The 14862-nt window shown below is 43.4% G+C and overlaps 1 protein-coding gene across 1 annotated transcript in view; it reads left to right on the top strand.

Annotated features, from left to right (window-relative positions):
- Positions 1 to 342: 342 nt before the first annotated feature.
- Positions 343 to 14862, top strand: part of MFN2 (mitofusin 2) — a 46701-nt gene continuing 32181 nt past the window's right edge. The window contains exons 1-9 of the mRNA XM_007942643.2: positions 343 to 517; positions 2148 to 2283; positions 3826 to 3988; positions 5516 to 5640; positions 7162 to 7270; positions 7382 to 7489; positions 8663 to 8816; positions 9045 to 9112; positions 9254 to 9375. Of these exons, the coding sequence (XP_007940834.1) occupies positions 343 to 517; positions 2148 to 2283; positions 3826 to 3988; positions 5516 to 5640; positions 7162 to 7270; positions 7382 to 7489; positions 8663 to 8816; positions 9045 to 9112; positions 9254 to 9375 (1160 nt within the window). The remainder of the gene's footprint in view (positions 518 to 2147; positions 2284 to 3825; positions 3989 to 5515; positions 5641 to 7161; positions 7271 to 7381; positions 7490 to 8662; positions 8817 to 9044; positions 9113 to 9253; positions 9376 to 14862) is intronic.

Below are 14862 nucleotides of genomic sequence, written 5' to 3' on the forward strand. Positions count from 1 at the left end.
TGTATCTCAGAAGGGATTGACTCAAGATACAGTCTAAACTAATCCTGTCTCATTACTATGACAAAGATAACTCATTACCAAATGGGATTATAGCCACTGGCAAGAGTTTAGGATTTATAACACTTATTTTTTGGGGACATAATTCAATCCATAATGCCCTTCGTATTCTTGAGATGCTGGTTTTACCTCACCATCCCTTGATCTAGACCCAGGGGGCCCCATATTCTTGATGAAACCTGGAGCTGGTCCCATTTCTCCTCACTGCACCCCTCCATACTAACTAGCAGAATGTGCTAAGGTGGGTGTTCCTGGTTTCCTCACATTGTCTTCTCTTGCAGCGAAATGTCCCTGCTCTTCTCTCGATGCAACTCTATCGTCACAGTCAAGAAGGACAAGAGACACATGGCTGAGGTGAATGCTTCCCCACTCAAGCACTTTGTCACTGCCAAGAAGAAGATCAATGGCATCTTTGAGCAGCTGGGGGCCTACATCCAGGAGAGCACTATATTCCTGGAAGGTGAGACGGGTGTCTCTTCCACCAGGCCCACTGTAATCCTTTTGCACATTGATTGAGCAGGATCTGGGTATGGGGAGGCACAGCCCTGTTCTTGGGGAGCTCATGGCTAGATGGCTTGGGGCCATCAGTGGTGCTGTACTCTTGGAATCATGTGAAATTGAGCTCACAGGGAGATTAGACAAGGAAAGTCAGGGAACTACCAGTAAAGAATATATTTAAGAATTGTATGTACTCTGTTTTATTTAATCACAAGGGATAGATGAATCTTATCCTCATTTTAAAAGCCAGAAGATTGAGGTTTTAAGAGTTGTCCATTAGCTTATAAGGGACAGGGCTAGGCTTTAACCAGGTGTCTCTGACCCCAAAGCTTATGTGTTTTCCTTGGCCTGTTTCTGGCCACCATTAATACTGGACATTGTCTGGCTGTGGGCTGTCCCTGACCAGAATGTTCTCTCCTTGATATTTTTAGATTGGTGACAGGGCTATGAATAGGAAACTTATATCCCCTGCACCTTTCTCATTACTTTCTAATTTGAGCTCAACCTCTAGTCCCTGCTCTGTCAGCAAGGGGACAGGTTTCCAGGACCCCGTCTATCTGAGTACCACTTCCAGATTGTCTGAGCCTCTGGCTTTCTCAGGTTCCCTTTCAAGAAGGCTCTGAGTCCTGAGGTTGTCTCTGAAGATCCAGTGGCTGAGTCCTATCTGCCCTTGTTTTCCTTACTTAAGAAAAAAAGGCTTAGATGAGACCAGGATTTTTAAATTCTCGTCTGGCAGAACCCTAGAAGCCTAGTGGCAGTGCCTCCAAGGTTAATGTCTTGAAGGGGATACACTTTTCTCTACTCTTAGCTTTCAACCAGTACAGCCTGGCTTCTGATTGTTTTATGGTTCAGGTTTCTACATGGGTCTTCTGTTAAAAGATAGAACCAACCCATGACCAGTTTCATTCCCCTCACTGTGCTCTTACCATAATGTTTGGTGCAGGAGAAGATGCTTCCTAAGTATTTGTTAAATTTAGTCATAAGACTGATGGTTGACATTTTTCCCATTGCCCATTTATTTAGCAATAACTGGTGTGTATAGCACTATGCCAAGCCCTGAGTGTGCAGAGATGGGCAGACCAGGTCACTGCCCTCTCAGAGCCCGAAACTGGCTTTCTGTGATGCCTGAGTCATTGGCACAGATGATATTGTGATGGGCATGTGTTTTATGGTGGTGTTTATGAGATGGCTTCAGAAATGGGCACTTTGATTTCTTGTGACAATAAGAGAGCTCTCTCAGTGAAGTGGAAGGAGAGAGCTAGGGTGATCCTGAGATATGTGTGGGTTGCCCCAAGTGGGGGATAATTGCTGTCTCAGAACCGTCCCAAAGGGCAGGTGATAAGAGATTGTCGGCCTGTGGCTACTGCTTGTAAATGTAGCCATGCACTTGAGAGCCAGCTACTCTGAGGGCCATTTTGGAGGCTGTGCTGTGGCCGTTGCTCCCATATAAGGGAAGATGTTGATGGGTCTGAGGTGGGGGTGACTAGAGGATACAGGGGAGCCTTGTTGGCTTGGCCACTTCCTTTCATGGCACCAGCTGCAGGGGAAACTCGCTGAGCTGTCTCTGAAATGCCACTTGTCCCCACCTCCAGACACCTACAGGAATGCAGAGTTGGACCCTGTTACGACGGAGGAACAGGTTCTGGACGTCAAAGGTTACCTGTCCAAAGTGAGGGGCATCAGTGAGGTGCTGGCCCGGCGGCACATGAAAGTGGCTTTTTTTGGCCGGTGAGTCCTTGAAGCCTTCACATTACTTCTTTCTTCCTGTCCGGGAGGGAGGGAGACACTTTGTACAACTGCACAGTTGACCACCCCAAAGCAGGGAGTAGCTGACATACCCAAGGAGTTCATCCACTCTCCTATGTGTTACATTTTGAGGTCTAATAACCAGCTTATCAGTTGCCATCAAGTTGACGTTGATGCGTAGCTAACCCATGTGTGTCAGAGTAGAACTGTGCTCCACAGGGTTTTCAGTAGCTGCCTTTTCAGAGGTAGATTGCCAGGCCTTCTTCCAAAGCACCTGGCTGACTTGAACTGCCAATCTCTCAGTTAGTAGCCAAACACGTTAACCATTTGCAGGTGTAGCAGACATCTTTAGAAAAAAACAAAATCTGATACAGGAAACAGCAGACCCCCAGGCAGTTTGGGTGCTCAGCACACAGTGGGAACTGAGGAATAGTCGAGGTGCTTAGAGTCCTGCCCCTGATGATGTGGCTTTTGGCCCCTCTGGGCTGTCATTTCTTCATCCTTACCTTGGAAATGTGGCCCTCACATTGAAGTGAGCTGGGTGACCTCATGGTTCCCTGACTGCAGGTGAGGCCCATCTACCTATGAAGCAAGTAAGGCAGCTGGGATGCTGCAAGCTCAGAATGAGGAAGACTGTGCTTGACCCAGATTGAAAGCTCTGAGGTCCAGAGCAGATGACCCTGCTTTCAAGAACCAGAATATAGGAAAGGGATTTGAGAGGCAAGGATGCTAAAGTAGCCTTCCTTCTTGGCAGGAAGTTACAAGCTGGGTTGGACTTAATGGATGAGGAGGGTGAGGGGAGAAGAGCAGGGAAGCAGGTCCATGTGGAAAACAAGGACGTTGGGTCATTTAGCTCTGCTAGTCTGAGGAAGACTCTCCTATAGGTGTAATTCATCAATTTCAGATAGAGGAGGAGTGGGTTAGCCTTTGGAGACAGACAGACAGTCTCTCCAAAACTGATGTTCAGAGAGTCACGATGGCTGCACTGGGCTCCTTGAGCTCTTTGCAGTGTTGGTTTGAAGTGATGTCCCAGGAGCCATCACAGGCATGAAGCCAGAGATGTTTGTTCCTCAATTTTGTCTGGCCTTTTACACACAGCTTTCTTAAGCCTGTATATAGAACATTGGTTAAGCACGTGACTCTTAAGTCAGACTATTGTTGTTGTTAGTTGCTGTCAAGTTGATTCTGACTTCTGGTGACCCCACGTGCACATAGTAGAAGTGCTCCATAGGGTTTTCAAGGCTGTGATCTTTCAGAAGCACATTGCCAGGCCTTTCTTCCAAGGTGCCTCTGATTGTGTTTGAACTACCAGTTAGTAGTCCAGCACTTAACCAATTGCATCACCCAAAGACTCTTTGTTCCTCAATTTTAATAAACACCAAATTCCTGGTATGTGCTGGGCACTCTTTTGGACACTGGTGACACTGCAGAGCACACGACTTTGGACCTCCCAGCTAAGAAATTCCTTATGAAAGTCAAAAGTGGCTCCTTCACAGTGTCACTGACAGCCAGTATCTCCTGCAGGACAAGTAATGGAAAAAGCACTGTGATCAATGCCATGCTTTGGGACAAAGTTCTGCCCTCTGGGATCGGCCACACTACCAATTGCTTCCTACGGGTGGAGGGCACAGATGGCCATGAGGCCTTCCTCCTCACCGAGGGCTCGGAGGAGAAGAGGAATGTTAAGGTGAGGGTGCTGTGGGGGGACTGTAGGGGGTGGAGAGTACCAGGCCTTGCTTTCCACCCTGGCAGGTCAGCTCTGAGCTTAGACCCATCACCATGTCCATGGTGACAGGACCGACGCTGACTAAGGAGAATGTAATGCCTCCTTGCATGTGATAAGGAAACTGTTGCAGAAATCCCTCTTTAGAGGATGGAAGAGCTTTGGGGAGGGTCAGAAATGTGGAGAGCCAAGCACCAGGACCCTTCAGTTCCTGTGTATCATTAAGCAGGCCTTTTGACTTCTCCCGTTGTTAATTTAAAGAAGAGAATGAGCCTTGTTCTTCCTTGGAATGTTGCTTGGGTGATTTCTACATTTTACTCTGTAGTTCTGATATATCAGCTAGGGCCTTGGAGGTTTTTATTTTTCCAAGAGGCAGCTGAGTCCTTGTTTGGGCCAAGATGCTCATTTTGCTTCATAAAGAATTAACGTAGACCAGACTTACCTTTAGGAACACAACCAGGAAAGAAGCTTAAAAGAGGAACAGAGATGGAAAACCACATTAAGAATAGGGTTGTATGGATGATTAATGTAGTTGCTGTCAGTAAGTTGTACACATGTAAAAAGTTGAATTGGCAAAAGTTGTGTGATATGTTTACAATAACAAAAGAAGAGTAACTGCTGAGGCTACTTTTGTACAACCAGACACCTCAAGGGATTTGGTTTGTTGGTTTGGAGGTTTAGGATCATGGTTTCCTGGGACATCCCAGTTAATTGGCCTAATTATATGTTTAGTGCTTCTATTCTACTTCCTAGTTGATTGCCTCCGTGAACAATTGCCTCTTTTGCCATGAGACTGGAAGAACTGAATGGTGCCTGGCTACCTTTACTAAATATTTTGATCAAAAAGTCTATAGAAGAATCCTGATCTAAAAGGGGGAAATGCAGAACAGAATTTAAAATTCTCACAGAATCCAGAATTTCTGTAATCATGGAAGCTGGATGAACCCCTGAAATTATTCCCCTGAGATAATCTCTCCTTAAACCAAAAATATCCCCTGAAGTCTTCTTCAACCCAAACAATGTTTTTTAACTAGGGAAGAATGTCTGTCTTGAGCATTGTGCTTTTAAGATCTATCTATATGGAATCAAAGTGATGACTCAAAGGATTAGATAGAAACCTTAGGGGGCAGTGAGGTCATGTTAATGGGGGAGCAACATTTCAGAAAAGGAAGGTGAGAATGCTTGCAGAATTTACAGACTATGATCATTGTCACTGAATTATACATGTAGAAACTGTTGAACTGGTGTATGTTCTGTTGTATATGGTCTCAGCAGCAACAGCAACAAATAAAATTAATTTTAATAAAAAGGAGTGGAGACTAGTTGGTTCTTACTGACAACTCACAGCTCCTAACACTTTCTAACAGTGAAAGAAAAGTGGTGGTTGATGGGGCAGCAGTCTTGGGCCACTGCACTGTGGCTAGGCAGTGTGGGAAGTCTGGCTGAGTGGCCCTTCCTCTGCCTGATGTTTTTTTCCCCCTCCCCCATCAGACTGTGAACCAGCTGGCCCATGCCCTTCACCAGGACGAGCAGCTACATGCCGGCAGCCTGGTGAGCGTGATGTGGCCCAACTCTAAGTGCCCCCTTCTGAAGGATGACCTTGTGCTGATGGACAGGTAAGAGGGCTCATACCTTCCCAGGAAGAGCAGATTGTCACTTCTGCATCATCCAGAGTCCCCTGGCCTCTACCTTTGCTCTGCTTAAACTGCTGCTTTCATGCTGTCTCAACCAAAACCTCCTGCCTCTTTTATTTTCCCCAACCTCTAGTTACTGTACCCATCAGTATCAGTGCCTTGAGGACATCCCAGTGGCAGTCTATAAAAAGGGACAGGAGGAATGCCCAAAATACAAGAAGATTGTTAACCTCGAGCCAGTGGGAGTATTTGTTTTGGGGGCTGGGAGGTTGTGTTCTGTTTGAGTCACTGGGGTGTTCTATTTCTCTTGTAGGGATACTTTGCCCCTGCTCTGTGGAGGTTGTAATTTTACCAAGAAATGTAGTCCTATGGGAGTTACCTAGATTTGTATAAACAGAACTCCACCTTAAATGTTGGTCCCCAAAGTAAAATTATACAGTAACACTTGTGAAAGTCAGAACCTGTGTAAGGTAGAAACCTGTCAGAGGAGGAAAATGCAAATATTTTCCATTAGTAGAAAGCAGTAAAAAAGTGGTAAGACTGTACCCTGTCAAAGGCAGAAAACTTGGGACTTCTGAAAAAACAACACAGTCCCACCAAGATTTGGCTCTCATAGGTTTCATGTGTATCATTATATTTTTATAAAAATGATAGATGCACATGGTAAAAAACAAATTTCAGACATTCAGGAAGGATGTCAAATGGAAAGTAAAACTCCCCTTAGAAAAACCAAAAATTCATGGAAACTATTAGTTCTAGCGACTCGTACACTATCCGATCTGCAGCTTATACGACTATGAGACCAGAAGAACTAGATGGTGCCCGGCTACTACTGTCAACCACTTGGAAGGGGATCTGTGTAGGAGATCTTGGATAGAGAGGGAGAACAATGTAGAACAAAACTCAAAATCATTTGGAGAAAAAAAAAAAGAGGGGACCAGGTTTGCTGGTCTGATAGAGCCTGATGGAACCACTAGACTATGGTCCCTAGCTGCCCTTCAGGTCTGGAATTGAACCCACACCTGTGGATTCCAGCCAAATAAAAGACAGGCATATGAATTGAACATTTACCTGAGGTAGATACACTCCTTGGAGAGAACAATCATGGGAGAAAGAAGGGCTGCTTATGCACAGGGAGACAGCTCGGGGCGGGAGGGCATGGAGGGATGGACACAGGGAAGAGGTAACTATTGGGAGGAAGTATGAGGGGAAATGTTGCATTGTGGTAAATTGTAGTCAATGTCACGAGACAGTGTGTGTGAACTGCTGTATGGAAAGTGAATTTGCTCTGTAAATTTTCACCCAAATCACAATTAAAAAAAAAAAAAATAAAAAAGATTTAAAGAAATTTTCCGAAGATTAAAAAAAAAAAAAAACTCCCCCTAGAAAGGACCAGCCTCCTTTGTCAGACTGCCTTGCACATCCCAGGCCTTTCAGAGCAGGAAGAATAGGGCCTTGTGCCTCTGTGTGCCTGACGATGTTGGTTTACCCTGTCACCTTTAGCCCTGGTATTGATGTTACCACAGAGCTGGACAGCTGGATTGACAAGTTTTGCCTGGATGCTGATGTGTTTGTGCTGGTGGCCAACTCGGAGTCCACCCTCATGCAGACCGTAAGCCCTCCTTGGCCTCACTATCCACTCCTGGGTCCCATCTGGGCAGGTGGGCTGTGAGCCTTTGGCAGGCATAGCTCCTCTTCCACCAAGGCCTTACCCCTTGTCTAGGAGAAGCAGTTCTTCCACAAGGTGAGCGAGCGCCTCTCCCGCCCAAACATCTTCATCCTCAACAACCGTTGGGACGCGTCTGCCTCGGAGCCCGAGTACATGGAGGAGGTCAGTGCCTCTTTATTTGCCGGTTTGGGAAATGCCACCTGCACGAACACTGTCTACACAGGGCTGGAGTGTGCACACCCAGGTGTCATTAGGCCTAGTGACTTCCTTGAGTTAACTCATCACCAAAGGCTCCCAAGTGTTCCTTTGGGGTCCCTGTGGTATCTTCTCGCTGTTCTGTAAATACTCCCTTGCTCCCATTCACTTTCCCACATCAATCCCTTTTTGAAAGGCTTTCCCACATATCTGACATTCTCACCACCACATTAGCTCATCTTTGTTTGGGGCCAGATGCTCGTTTTGTTCATAAAGTTGTAATCAGTGCAGGACAGGCTCAGCTTTAGAAAGACATTTAGGAAAGAGGCTTAAAAGAGGAATAAAGAATAGTTGGTCCTTCCCAGCAACTCACAGCCGTTAAATTTTTATGTGTAATGAAAGACAAGGGGTCAGTGGTTGATAATAGTGGATCATGGAGCATGGAGTCAGCTGGCCCAAGGCCAAATTCTGGCTGATGTGTGGCATGTGACTCCGGTAAATTGCTTAACTTTTTAGCAATTCACTTTCCTCCTCACCTGTGAGATGGGTATGACACATAGAGTCGTTTAGGATGACACGTGCTAGCATGTGGAAGAGTGCCATGCATGTGGTAGGTGTCCACAAGAGGCTGTGGTGGTGTTAAGTCCTATAAGTAGAACTCAGGACCTCAGAGCTGGATGGGATTTTCTAATAGTACTCACTCACTTTATAAGCAAGGTCCTGAGAGGGCTGGGCTTGGCAAAGTATGGAGCCTAAGTTTCCCAACTCCCAGGGCCCTTTCATTTAAGGGCACCAAAGTATGGTGCCATGGGCTCTCAGAAGATGTACTTCAGGAAGTGTGTAAACATATCTGCTTGTATATGCATAAAATACCTCAGGGAGAATGCACCCCAAGAAATCCTCATGGCATTGCTCCTTCTGGAAGCTTGGTTGGCTAAACAGATGGGCAAGAGACATTGTACGGTGTATGTGTTTAGACCTTTTAAATATTGACCCATGTGACTGTGTTACCAATTTAAAAAAAAAAGTAGTCGAGGGCTGCCCCTTACCCAGCCAGTGACACGTACACACACAGTGACACCCACCCACATATACACACCCCCAACCCCCACCATGCACACCCATCTGCGTGGGTTTCAGGTGCGGCGGCAACACATGGAACGTTGTACCAGCTTCCTGGTGGATGAGCTGGGTGTGGTGGATCGAGCCCAGGCCGGGGACCGCATCTTCTTTGTGTCTGCCAAGGAAGTACTCAACGCCAGAATCCAGAAAGCCCAGGGCATGCCTGAAGGAGGTAGCTATGGGAACAAAATATTTCCTTTTCCCTGAAGTTTGGAAATGTTTGGTGTTATGCTGTCAGTCTGCAGAAAATATTCTAAGGTTGAGATGGTGGAAGAGCTGCAGTGAGAGACTCTGCCTTCCAACCAGTGTCTGCAAAGGGCCATGGTGGGGTTGGTTTTGGGCAATTGCATTATTTTCCTCAGCTGCTAATTTCTGGGCTAATGCGGTGCAATTCTCCTAGGGGGTGCTCTTGCAGAAGGCTTTCAAGTAAGGATGTTTGAATTTCAGAATTTTGAGAGGCGATTCGAGGTGAGACCTTTGATTCTGATGTCTGGCAATCTATGCCTCCCATAGCTCTCATGGCCATGTCCCTGGCAGTGAAAGCCAGAGCCTGGCACTGGCTGTAGCCCCAGGTGGCCCCTGCCTCCCTCATTACCTCTTCTATTCCAGGAGTGCATCTCCCAGTCTGCTGTGAAGACCAAATTTGAGCAGCACACGGTCCGGGCCAAACAGATTGCGGAGGCCGTGCGCCTCATCATGGACTCTCTGCACATTGCAGCACAGGAGCAGCGGTAAGATCCCAGGACTGGACGGGTGGAGAGGGGTTGCTGAGAAGTGATTGCATTCAACCTTTTCTGGGGCAACTGCAACAGGCCCAGGGTCAGATCTCCCTGATGACAGAGCTGAGGCTCTGGGTCCCCATTCAGGGTCCTTTCCACTGGCCACGAGGCCTTATTATGTCTACCTAGAGCAGTCTGGTGAGGAAGTTTGATGGTCATTCTCTTGGGCCTGGCCTGTCATCATGAGCCACTGAAATGCCACTCTTGCATACCCGTACCTGTGGTGGAGGCCTCCAGGTCCATGCCAGGCTGAGCCAGTGGCCATTCTCAGAACTTTATACAGAACATGCTGTTAAGTAATATGGTTTTTTTTTTTTTAACCCTGTAGGTAAGAGGAGGATTTATTTATTTATTTTTTAATTTGTAAAATATTATCTATTTATTCCATAACATTCATTTGTTCCATTATTGCATTATCATTTTTTACATAAATGATACATAACTTATCTGTATCATAGTATACATTGTTTTTTTTTTAAAAAAACTTTTTATTGAGATCTGGGTGAAAGTTTACTGAGCAAATTGGTTTTCCGTTCAGCAGTTCATGCGGTTTGTTTCATGACATGGATTGCGATCCCCACAATGTAACAGCACTCTTCCTACTTCCTCCCTATGTTTACCATTTCCATTCGTCCTTCTTTCCTATTCCTTCCTGCCTTCTCAGCTTTACCCCTGGGCAAATGCTGCCCTTTTGATCTCGTGTGGTTTATGGTTCTAGTAAGTGTGTACCTTCCTAGTGTTACTGTTCACCTTACAGGCCTGTCTGTTGTTTGGCTGGAAGTTGAGCCGTAGGGGTGAGTTTGGTTCTAGATTTGAAGGGTGTCTAACAGTTATAGTCTCTGGGGTTCCACCAGTTTCTGTCAGACCAGTAAGCTTAATCTTATTATTTTGAGTTTTATTCCACATTTTTCTCCTACACTATGCAGGACCTCCTTTTGTGATCCTTTTCAGAGCGGTTAGCAGTGGTAGCTGGGAACCCTCTAGTTCTTTTGGTCTCAGGGCCATGGAAGCTAGGGTTCACGAACCAATTTTTTTTCACACATCTCTGATTTTCTTCCCTCTTCTGTGCTCTGGACAGTTGCACCATAGCTAGCTGCTCACAAGCTTTCCCTTTTTTTTTTTTTTGACATTAATTACATTTTTCATGTTGTGCCACCATTACTACTGTCCTTTTCCAAAATAATTCCACCACCATTAGCCTGAACTCAATGCCTTGCAAACAAGAGCTTCCTTTTTTCCACCTCCCTCCTGTACCTGGTAACCACTAATAATCTTTGGTGTATACACACACACACACACACACACGTTGTTGTTGTTACGTGCCATCGAGTTGACCCAACTCATCCTCCTTGGGTTTCCGAGGCAGTATCACTATGGAAGTAGATTGCCCCATCTTCCTTCCGAGGAGTGGCTGGTGGGTTTGAACTGCCAGCCTTCTGGTTAACAGTCCTTGACTTTTTATAATAGTTGACTAATATAGTATTTGTCCTTCTGTGATTGACTTTATTTCACTCAGCATAATATCCTCTAAGTTCATGCATGTTATGCAGTGTTTCGTGGATTCTACATTACTCTTGAGTGTTGCATAGTATTCCATTGTGTGTGTGTACCACACTTTGGATATCTGTTCCTCCATTGATGGGTACTTGGGTTGTTTCTGTCTCTCTGCTATTGTGAATAGTGCTGTAATGAGCATGGGTGTACATATATCCATTTGTAGCCTCACTCTCATTTCTTCAGGATATATACCTGGATTGCTGGATCAAATAGTATTTCTGTTTCTGACTCCGTACTGATTTCCACAGTGGTTGTATCGTTTTACAGTCCCATCAGCAGTGTATGAGAGTCCCATTTGTCCACATTCTCGCCAGTATTAATTATTTTCTGTTTTATACTTTGCTATTAGTGCTGGGGTGAGATGGTATCTCATTGTTGTTTTTGATTTGCATCTCTAATGGCTAATGATCATGAACATTTCTTCGTGTTTGTTGGCTGTCTGAATGTCTTTAATGAAGTGTCTATTCATGTCTTCTGCCCATTTTTCAATTGGATGCTTTGTCTTTTTTATATTGAGGTGTTGAAGTTTTCTCTAAACTTTAGAGATAAGTTCCTTATCAGATATGTAGTTGCCAAATATTTTTTCCCATTTTGTGGATTCTCTTTATTCTTTTAGAGATGTCTTTTGATGCACATAAGAATTTAATTTTCACAAGGTCCCAATCAGGTGATTGCTGGATCAAATGGTACTTCCATTTGTGCGTTTTGAGTTAGAGTTGATAGTCTGTTTATGCCATAAATTAGGATCCCTAAATTTGCCCCTATTTTTTCTTTGATGAATTTTATAGTTTAAGTTTTACATTTAAGTCTGATCGATCTGGAGTTAGTTTTTGTGTATGGTTTGAGGTATGGATCTTGTTTCATTTTTCTACAAATTGATATCCAGTTTTGCCAGCACCATTTGTTAAAGAGACTATCTCTTCCCCATTTAATGGATTTTGGACCTTTGCCAACAGTCAGCTGGCCACAGGTGGGTAGATCTATTTCTGGATTCTTAATTCTGTTTATTGGTTTGTGTGTCTGTTGTTGTACCAATACCAGGCTGTTTTGACTACTGTGATTGTATCTAAGGTTTTGAGGTAAAATAGTTGGAAATAAATCTGATCAGGAATACAAAAGACCTATAACAAAGAAAGCTATAGAACAGTATTTCAAGAAGCTATTAGAGATCTACATAAATGGAATAACATGCTATGCTCATGGATAGAAAGACTGAACACTGTGAAAATGTCAGTACTACCCAAAGCAACCTATACAGTCAATGCACTCCGTATTGAGATTCCATCAACATTCTTTAAAACATGGAAAAACCAATCACTAATTTTATATAGAAAGGAAAGAGACCTTGGATAAGCAAAGCACTACTGAAGAAAAAAGAGTAGGTGTCCTCACACTCCCTGATCTCAAAACCTGCTATACAGCTACAGTAGTCAAAATAGCCTGGTATTGGTACCACAACAGACACATAAACCAATGAAACAGAATTGAGAATCCAGAAATAGATCCATTCCCCTGTGGTTAGCTGATTTTTTGGCAAATTTTGGGAGCTCTGGTGGTGTAGTGCCTAGGGCATTTGACTGCTAACCATAAGGCTGGCGGTTCAAACTCACCAGCCACTCCTTGGAAGGAAGATTGGACAGTCTACCTCCATAGAGAAACCACCTTGGAAATCCAACGAGTAGTCGCTATGAGTCGAAAATGACTCGATGGCAATGAGTTTGTTTTTTTGTTTTATTATACATTGTATTGATTTCCTTTTATTTCCTTTTCAGAGACCTCTTTGTTGATGTAGAGGAATCCAACTGATTTTTGTATGTTGACCATGTCTCCTGCCACTGTGCTAAATCTTTTAATAAGTTCCAGTAGTTTTCTTGTTGAGTCTCCTGGCCTTCCTGATAGGATCATATCATTTGCAAACAGGGATAGTTTAACTTTTTCCTTACCAATTTGGATGTCTTTTATTTTCCTTTCTTTCTTTATTGCCCTGGCTAGGACTTCCAATAAAGTGTTGAATAGAAGGGGTAATAGAGGGTATCCTTGTCAGGTTCCTGTTTGTGAAAGGGGAGTTTCAATCTCTCCCCAATGAGAATAATCTTGGCTGTTAGGTTTGCATGTATGCCCTTTATTATGTTGAGGAATTTCCCTTGTCTTCCTATTTTTCCGAGTTTTTATCAGGAATGGATGTTGTATTTTATCAATGCCTTTTCTGCATCTGTTGATATCATGTAGTTCTTTTCCTTTATTTTACTTATGTGATGGAGTATGTTGGTTGTTTTTCTCATGTTGAACCATCCTTGCATACCTAGTATGAATCCCACTTGGTCCTGATGTATTTTTTTGATATGTTGTAGGAGTCTGTTGGCTAGGATTTTGTTGAAGATTTTCGTATCTATATTCATGAGGGATATTGGTCTGTAGTTTTCCTGTTTAGTGGTGTCTTTGCCTGGTTTTGGTTTCAGGGTTATGCTTGGTCATAAAATGAATGTCTGTCCTCTCTATGTTCGGGAAGAGTTTGAGTAGGATTAGTGTCAGCTCTTCTCTGAATGATTGGTAGAAATCTCCAGTGAAAACATCTGGACCAGAACTTATTTTTGTTGGTAATTCTTTCTGTGACCTGTTCAGTTTTTTCTTTTGTTATGAGTCTATTCAAATTTTCCACCTCAGTCTGTGTTAGTTAGTGTTTCAAGCAATCTGTCTATTTCTTCCAAGTTTTCAAGTTTGTTGGAGTACAGTTCTTCATAATATCCTTTTTATTTCAGTTGGTTCTGTTGTGACATCCAGTTTCATTTCTTATTTGTGTTATTTGTATCTTTTTCTTTTCCTTTGTTAAGTTTGCCAATGAGTTGTCAATTTTATTAATCTTTTCAAAGAACCAACTTCTAGTCTTAGTTGATTTTTCTATTTTTTATTACATTTATTTCTGCTCAAATCTTCATTATTTCTTTTTTTCTAGTGACTAGGTTTTCTATTGCTGCTCTTTTTCTAATTGTTGGAGATATTGAATTAAGTTGCTATTTTGGCTTGCTTTTTTGATGTGTGCATTCATTGCTATAAATTGCCCTCTAATGCACTCACAAGCTTATAAGACCCCAGTCATTACTCAGTAAAGTAGGATATAGAACATTGTGTCTGTGTACAGTGTTATGCCAGTTGACCTTGGTATCCTGAGGAAATGATTTAAAACATAGTAAAGTACAGAGAATAATATAAAAGCAACTTGCTTCCATTACATGGAGTTGACAGTTAATAATTGCTTGATATTATTTTTAAGTTAAAATAACCAATTATAGCCAATTGCAGATTCCAACTCGTGGTGACCTCATGTGTCAGAATAGAATTGTGCTTTATATGGTCTTCACTGGCTGATTTTTCAGATGTAGATCCCCAGGCCTTTCGTTAAGGTGCCTCTGGGTGGACTAGAACCACCAACCGTTTGGTCAGCAGCCATGCATATTAACCACTTGTACCACTCAGGCACTCCAAGTTAAAAAAAACACAGAAAGCAAATTATACATTCCATTTGGTTCTTCTGTACCCTCCCAATTTCACTGCCATTCGTCACAGGCAGTTGCTGTCATGAATTTGATGTGTCATCTTATCCTCTGTTGAAAAAGTACTTTTTGCAAGATTTCTGAGGAATATATAATGCTGCTGAGCAATGTGCAGATAAAGTGTCATACCATTTGTGTACTGCACCTTCCTTTTGTTCCCACTCTGCATCAACTTTGCACTTCATTCTTTTTTTTTTTTTTTATTAGGATTTGGGTGAAGATTTACAGAGTAAATTCACTTTTCATACAACAGTTCACATATACTTTGTCTCATGTCATTGACCAAAATTTACAATGCAGCAGCTCCCCTCCCACTTCCTCCCCATAGTTA

The sequence above is a fragment of the Orycteropus afer genome, unplaced genomic scaffold (assembly GCF_000298275.1).
Source record: "Orycteropus afer afer isolate SDZICR_OR568_19922 unplaced genomic scaffold, OryAfe1.0 scaffold00094, whole genome shotgun sequence".
Classification (NCBI taxonomy): domain Eukaryota; kingdom Metazoa; phylum Chordata; class Mammalia; order Tubulidentata; family Orycteropodidae; genus Orycteropus; species Orycteropus afer.